General features: G+C 42.4%; 1 protein-coding gene across 1 annotated transcript in view; it reads left to right on the forward strand.

Moving 5' to 3' along the window:
- Positions 1–7618, forward strand: part of LOC107488982 (metalloendoproteinase 5-MMP) — an 8552-nt gene extending 934 nt beyond the window's left edge. Inside the window, exon 2 of the mRNA XM_016109767.3 lies at positions 7107–7618. Coding sequence (XP_015965253.1) covers positions 7107–7533 — 427 coding nt within the window. The 3' untranslated portion in view covers positions 7534–7618. The remainder of the gene's footprint in view (positions 1–7106) is intronic.
- The last annotated feature ends 877 nt before the right edge of the window (positions 7619–8495 follow it).

Genomic DNA, 8495 nt, shown 5'->3' on the forward strand with positions numbered 1-8495 from the left:
GGTATTTTAGTAGAAAAATAATCTAATCATTAAAGAATTTTTAAAAGATATTTTAGTAAAAAAAATTAATCACTAAAAAAATTAATTTGTTAAAATATATTTTGATAAATAAAATTTAATCACTAACAATAAATTTTTTGTTAAAAGATACTTTAATAAGAAGTAATTTATTTTTCTTACACGTAAGTTAACATAAATTTTAGGGTAAAAAACTGAAATGAGCCAAGGAGACCTCAAAATTACCTAAATCAGCCAAATGAAAAATCAATACATGAATCAACCAGGACGAATTATTATATAATTCGAATCAATATGATTCGAATTATGTTTGCATGTAATTCGAATTGATATGATGCGAATTACTAGGAACGCCAAAATTCAATGAAGTTCGAAACAACTTGTTTCGAATTACACCTATATAATTCGAATTAAGTAAATTCGAATTACTAGGAGAAGCGCATGTTAGAGGAGTTCGAATCAATTGGATTCGAATTAGGTGAAAACGGACTTGCATAGTAATTCGAATCAAGTTGATTCGAATTACAAGGGAATCGGCTATAAAAGGAGTTCGAGCCAAGTTCATTCGAATCACATTCTCATTCTCCAACCCCACCAAATCCCAGAGAAAAAGACCAACGTTCAGTACGAGCTTGACCAGAGCGGCTGTTTCTGTCGATGGGGGACGATCCGGGAAGGCTTTATCGTTTGGATGGAGTAGCTCATATCGCCGGTGTTATCAACGACGAGGTTAGTGGTTTATGAAAGCGGTTTATGATAACGGTATTTGTTAATGGTTTTTTATAATGGTTTATGTTACTGTTAGTGGTTTAGGATAGTGGTTTAGGAAAGTAGTGTAGGCTAGTGGTTTTTGTTGATGGTTTTTGTTAATGGTTTTTGTTAATGGTTTTGTTTTAGCAGTTTATTGTAAATGGTTTTTGGATAGTGGTTTAGGAAATTAGTGTAGGGTAGTGGTTTTTGTTGATGGTTTTTGTTAATGATTTTGTTTTAGCGGTTTATTGTTAATGGTTTTTGTTAATGGTATTTGTTAATGGTTTATTGTTGATGGTTTTTGTTCATGGTTTTTGTGAATGGTTTTGTTTTAGCGGTTTATTGTTAATGGTTTTTGTTAATGGTTTTTTTTAATGGTTTATTGTTGATGGTTTTTGTTAAAGGTTTTTGTGAATGGTTTTGTTTTAGCGGTTTATTGTTAATGGTTTTTGTTAATGGTTTTGTGTTAATGGTTTTGTGTTAATGGTTTTGTTTTAGCGGTTTATTGTTAATGGTTTTTGTTAATGATTTTTGTTATGTTAGTGGTTTGTGCATTTGTTCTAATTATGCGGTTTATGTATTGGCCAGCCTCGTCGTTGCATATCCAGTGTTAGGCGGCAACAGGGGATGCGTCTTGATGAGAGGTATGTCCCGTACTTGCAGATGGCGGGACTTTACCATCTTGCGAGACTGAACGACAGATGGTTTCGACTAGACGAGCCCCTAGTCAGCGCATTCGTCGAGAGGTGGCGGCCTGAGACGCACACCTTCCACATGCCGTTCGGAGAGTGCACTATCACGCTTCAGGACGTCGCATACCAGCTGGGGTTGTCAGTCGACGGAGATTATGTTAGTGGTTGCCTTACGGACTTCCACCTTTACATTGAGGGTGGGAGACCTGCTTGGCAGTGGTTCCATGAGTTGCTCGGTGTTTTACCGCCGGAGAACCAGGTGCAGAAATTCGCAGTCAACTGCACCTGGTTTCAGGAGACATTCGCGGAGTGTCCAGATGGGGCAGATGAGGAGACAGTTAGGCGATTTGTCCGGGCCTACATCATGATGTTATTGGGTACGCAGCTGTTTGCCGACAAGTCCGGCAATCGTATACACATCAGATGGCTACCATATGTTGCTCGGCTTGAGGAGATGGGTCGCTACAGTTGGGCGTCGGCGGCACTAGCATGGCTGTACAGGTGCATGTGCCGAGTCGCCAACAGACATGTGGTGAAGTTAGCTGGCCCGTTACAGTTATTACAGTCGTGGATCTTCTGGAGGTTTCCCACACTTAGACCATCTGGGTATGATGAGATCAGCTGGCCCCTTGCATCGAGGTACCGTTATTGTTTTGTAGTAGATATTCTTCTTGTTATTATTTTGTAATTATGCCCTATATTCTTCTGTTGTATTGTTTTTGTTATCATTTTGTAATTATGCCCTATATTCTTCTGTTTTCTTGTACGCAGATGGTCTGGTTACAACCCTGGGATTAGCAACAAGGGACCTCGGGTACAGATGGCTCGCATGAAGATCGACTTGTTACAGCCTCGACAGGTAAGCAAGGAGATCTTTTGTCATTCTCAAGTCATTGTTTCAGTTTAAATCACTTAACTTAAAGTACAAACGACTTGATTTTGGTTTTTTTAGTTCATATGGATGCCATATAGCGCAGTGGACATCATCCAGGTTGTCCATCCTGAGGTGTTGGAGCCTCGGCATACGATGTTATGGCGATGCAGGACGTCCCTGATTTACTTTGCGGTTGTCGAGTGGCATCAGGTTGATAGAGTTTTACCTTAGTTTGGCGGCGTCCAGCCCATACCATCTCCCGCCCTAAACATCGACTTCCTGATGTCGAAGGACGGGAGAGGAGGTGACCGTTGGTTCCCGGCACAGTACCCTGATTGGCATCTTCACTGGCAAGAGCGTGCTGATCATATTCTACAGTTTGACATCGTGCCCGACCCCGGACCGTCACATGAGTTCTTGACATGGTGGTATCAGCACGGGAAGAGGTTTTTGTCGCCGGAGATGTTACTGGGGGATCCGAGAGGTGTTCCTATTCCAGATGAGGCGACGCAGAGGGGTGCAGGCCGACTTCCAGACATGGACCGGGTCGAGGATGTTCCAGATAGACGTCGTGTTGAGAGGAGAGCACGAGTTGGGACACGTCGTAGCCAGCGTGAGTGGAACTGGGTAGATCAGGCTATGGATGCCGGAGACGACCCAGTTAGGGGTGTGGGGAGAGTTCGTGGTCGCGGAGGCAGGAGGAGGGTGGGTGCTGCTAGACAGGGGGCCCAGATGCCCGGGGGAGGTGACGTTGCGGGGGTTGATAGGGCCCATCAGGGCGGGCATGATGGTGGGTCCCCTGGAGCTGGTGTGGGAGATCCCACGAGTCACACTGATGCTGGGCTTGGTGCTGGAGGTCTTGGAGATTACTTCGTAGGGGTTCCCGGTGATGATCATACCCTTCAGGATAGTACTCCATGGGTGAGTCCTGGCTCGATGTTCGGAGACTTTCTCGCCAGTGATGGCATTGTGCACGAGTTTGGTGGACCACATTTCCTTGAGGATATCCGGACCATCATGCAGGAGGATGAGGCTGCAGCCGGACGGGTTCATACCACAGGGACACAGGCACCGCTGGACGTTGATCTGAATGAGCCTGCCACGGTAGCTCCTGCGCATCCTTTTGCCATGGATGGGACCCCAGCGTCGGCGCAGAGTATCGGATCACACTCAGTTGCCGGCCCATCGTCATCCAGACCCGTCCATGTTCCGTCTATGACCCCCAGACAACCAGTTCCGGATGACAGCGACGAGTCCATTGAGGATGAGGAGCCACTTATTCGTAGGGGATACCGGACACGGGTGCCACGCCGTTGCGGCACTGGATCGCACCTTTTTAGATGATTCATGGATAGTGGTGTATGTCTTGTTGTCATATTTATATTGTAGACTTTGTTGGTTGGTCATCATTGTTATTGTATGATCTTTTTTTTATTGTGAACTTTGTATGTCTTGTTGTCATATTTATATTATGTACTTTCTTATTACGTCGATGTATTCTACTTTTATGTTATCATTTATGGTTTCATCTTATTTTATTCGTGATCAGTGGTTCCATGATATAATGTTGTTTCTTATAGTTATAATTGTCAATGATGTAAAAGACATTCAACAGAAATAGTTGGTACAAATAACAAGTTTCATTAAACATAGGAAACAAAGTAGTTCCAGACAAGTTGTAATACATGAAAACTTAAAAAAAAAAAAGAAGACAAGTGCTAATACATTAACAAACAAACACATACATAGCCAATCGCCTACTGATTTCCAACAGTCCCGCTTGGGCCTGCGGCTTGTGGACAACTCCGCCTGGTGTGACCTGGCTGCCTGCAGAGGCCACATCGCTTTGGCCGGTTCGGTTCTGCTTCATCCATGTTGGTTCGAATTCTTGTGGATCTAGGACGACCCTCCCTCGCACGCCTCATACTCGGATCCGGGATAACGGTAGGCCCGGGATAAGGTGGCCAGAAACCCTCCGGAATGGGAGGGGCAAATCCCATCTGATAGACACCAAAAACGGAGCTAAGGCGATATACCTCGTGGACGTAAGGCTGCCATGTAAGCCGTGAATACGCACAGCATGCCAGTGCGTGCGGACAGGGAAAATGAAGTGCTTGGAAGTATCCACAATCACAAGTCTTGGACCCTAATGAGACCCTGTACGTACCAAGAGAGAATGAGCCTGTCGGAGTCGTCTCAGCAACGGTGTACTCCGAGTTATCCCTGTCGTAAACAGTCACCGTGAAGTGCCTGCCTGTTCTCAGGTTGGCCTCGATACACTTTGCTAGGTATTGACTGAATTGTTGTCCAGTACCCATCTGAGCCTCGGCCTCCCTACCCTTACGGACAAAGAGCTCAGCTAGCCTTCCGTATGTGGCCTTAACCAGCGAGCAAACAGGGAGGTTTCTAACCCCCTTCAGGATTGAGTTGACGCATTCCGAAATATTGGTCGTCATGTGCCCGAATCTCCGACCCTCATCACAGTGCTGTGTCCACAACGAATACTCGATTCGGTTCGCCCACTCACACATTGCCGGATTCTCAGAGCGCAGAATGTCAAACCAGTAGTCGAACTCCACCTCGGTCTTGGCATATGCGGCATTAACAAGAAGCCTCCAGGCATCTTTTCCCTTGAACGTCAAGGCAAAATTCGCTGCAACGTGTCGAATGCAGAACGCCCGGTACGCAGCAGGCGGTAGCATCCCCCATCCGGAGCCTCGAGTGCTGCCTTGATGCCGTTATGCCTATCTGAAATAACTAACAGACCCGGCTGAGGTGTGACGTGCTCATGGAGGTGGGAAAGAAAGAAAGACCATGACTCAGCATTCTCACCCTCAACTAGTGCAAATGCCACGGGGAGGATGTTCGAGTTTCCATCTTGTGCAATGGCGACTAGCAGTGTCCCCCCATACTTCCCATATAAATGGGTGCCATCAATACTCACCAAAGGCTTGCAATGACGGAATGCCTGGATACAAGGGGGGAAAGTCCAGAACAGCCTATGAAAATAAACCTGAGAATCGTCAACCTGTCCCCCAACTCGAACAGGGCAAGTCCTGAGGATGGCTACAGTGCCGGGCATCGTCAGCTGGACTCCTAAAACCCACCTAGGGAGCTCATTGTACGACTCGTCCCAGTCCCCATATATGACGGCAACGGCCTTCTGCTTCGCCATCCATACCCTCCTGTACGTAGGCCTGAACCCAAAGTGTGCGGCCGTGGCATTTTGAAGCACCTTGATGTTCACAGAAGCATCAGCCCTAACCATCGGCATAATGAAGGTGGATATGACATGGTAGTCCAGACTCCTATGGTCGCTGGAGATGGAGCTGGCAAGACATGTATGCGGTCCGTTGTATCGCTTCACTTCCCAGATACCCTTCCGCTGTCGGAGACTCAACCGAATTAGCCAGGTGCACCCGTTCCCAAACTCAGAACACTTCCCCACATACCTGCGGTAGTCAGACTCAACGACCTTGTACTGGACCCCTCGGCGGATACTGTACGTCTTCACACTCAACAGCGCCTCATCTTTATCCTGAAATTGTTGGCCAACCTGGAACTCGTTCATACCGGCAGACCCCTCGGTATCTCTAGCACCAAATCCTGAGGCCTGCAAAGCAATGTCGTCCTGCCGCATGGCATCCAGGTCCAATGAGGAAAAATGGGGTGGATACTGCTGTGTGCCAGAACTAGATCCACCTATAGCCCTTGTCGGAACAGTAGTTCCAAGTGGCATTCCGGTTCGAACCACCCAAGCTAGATACCACATCAACCAACTTAGCCAACAGCTCTGGTGTCCTTACCTCGGGAAACTGCCTACGAGAAAGAAACATAACCTGCAAGTCCTCGTCACTACCGATTGTGAAACAATCAAACTTCACGGTGTCATGGAGCACCGCTGTAGGAATGCGGTAGAAAAACTTCTTCACCCTTTTAACGCCTTCAAAACCCAGCTTCTCCAGTACAGAGCTAACAAGTGCATCGTATGTGGTTGTCGGGGTCACGATAATACATAGGGGATCCTTATCAGTGAACTTCACGCCCGACCGAGTTTTTCTCTTAATCGACCCTCTGTAATGTACCAGAACTAGGAAACTCTCCTCACTAGCCATCTCCCCTCTTTGTTGAGAGCAACATGAGTTCACACCATATATATACAGCCCTGCCTCGCAATATATATATATAATTCGAATCTATATGTTTCGAATTATGTAGTATCACAACCTAACCTAGTAATTCGAATTAATTAGATTCGAATTAGTTAGGTGTAATTCGAAACAAGTTGTTTCGAATTACCTTACAATGTCTCTTCCTAGTAATTCGAATTAACTAAGTTCGAATTATGTTCACCTAATTCGAAACAAGTTGTTCCGAACTTCATTGATTTGTTGCATTCCTAGTAATTCGAATCATATCAATTCGAATTACATGTAAACTAAATTCGAATCATATTGATTCGAATTATATAATAATTCGTCCTGGTTGATTCATGTATTGATTTTTCATTTGGCTGATTTAGGTAATTTTGATCTCTCCTTGGCTCATTTCCGTTTTTTACCCTAAATTTTAAAATGGGTTAATTTTTTTTTTAAGTTATAAGAAAAAATATATATAAAAGTTATAACAGAAAAAAATGTATATTTTATAAATAAAAAAAATATTATTTTAGAAATTTTCAGAAGAGAAGAGGAGAATTTTCTCAAACTAATATATTAGTAGTTTTGATTATAAGTATTTTATATTGTATTTCTTAATTGTTTGTGTATCAGTTACGTCAATGCAGATATCAAGGTTGGACTCCAAAACTTCAACGACAAGATGGTGGCAGGGATAAGCCTTATAGAACTTAGTGTGTCTAACAATGCTGTTGGGTACATGCTTTTGGATGCTAATAACAAGAACTGGGCACTTCCAAATGTGGGGTCATTGGGAAGTGGTGGAATTGACTTGGGTGCTGTGGCCATGCACCAGATAGGGCATCTTATTGGGCTTTCACACTCCGGTGACAGTGAATCGGTTATGTATCCGTATATTTTGCCTGGAAACCAGAGGAAGGTGCAGCTCTCAAACGATGATATACAGCAGATCAAGCAACTTTCTTCCGCTAATGGAAATGGAAACGGAGTTGGGTCCAGTCCTTGGGGATTGATTACCACATTCCTACTTGGATTTCCATGCTTGTTCCTCTTGTACTAGCTGTCTTAACCTCTACGTGTGACCTCTGATTGTGTGAATGTTTAAGTTTTAGCTTTTTATTTATCGGAAAGTCATTACCTCTTTACCGTCTTGCCACATTATTTTTATTAGTTAATTGATTCAAAAAATGGTTTTAATATTTTTTACAGAGTTAATAGTCAAAATCGTCCCTGAAAAATACCTCAATCTCTATTTTAGTTCTCGAAAGATAAAATTAATCGAAATCGTCTTCGAAAGATACACGATTTGGTCACGTTAGTCCTTCCGTCAGTTGGATGATGACGTGGTGGGTTAATACCACGTGTCACAAGATGATTGGTTGACGTGTCAGATTAGTGACACGTGGTGCCACGTGTTACTTGACATGTAAAAAAGTTATTTATAATCAAAATAGTTCTTGAAAATTGAGAAAATTTTAAAAATTAATCAAATTAGTCCTTATATAATTTTTTTATTTTTTCTTGATAATCTTACATTTGAAATATTTTTTATACTACTAATTTTAATAGAAATATAATTGACAAACAAAAAATTAGTAATTGTATCTTTTCTTAAAAATTTTTTTAATAAAATTATTTCTCTCCTTTAATTTTTCTCAAAATCTCTCTTATTCTTTTCTATTCTAAAATATTTTTCTTACATTATTACATTTTGCTTAAGAAAAATTATATAATCTATCTCAAACATATGAAATACACAAAAATTTATTATGATCTTTACATGTAGTACGCTTAAAAAGCAATTCGTTTAGCATATATAATAATAATAATAATAATTAAGCAACAAATTTTTAATATTTTGTAAAGTTTAAAATTGGAACAAAATTTGTGGATCTTCTTGAATTTTGACTTTTAATATCATTACCATTACATCCTATATATAAGTAATACCGTAATGAAAAAAAATGTAGTAGAAAAAATTAGTGGTATAACTTTGTTTAGGTTAACATACATAAATTTTGA

The sequence above is a fragment of the Arachis duranensis genome, chromosome 5 (genome assembly GCF_000817695.3).
Source record: "Arachis duranensis cultivar V14167 chromosome 5, aradu.V14167.gnm2.J7QH, whole genome shotgun sequence".
Lineage (NCBI taxonomy): Eukaryota > Viridiplantae > Streptophyta > Magnoliopsida > Fabales > Fabaceae > Arachis > Arachis duranensis.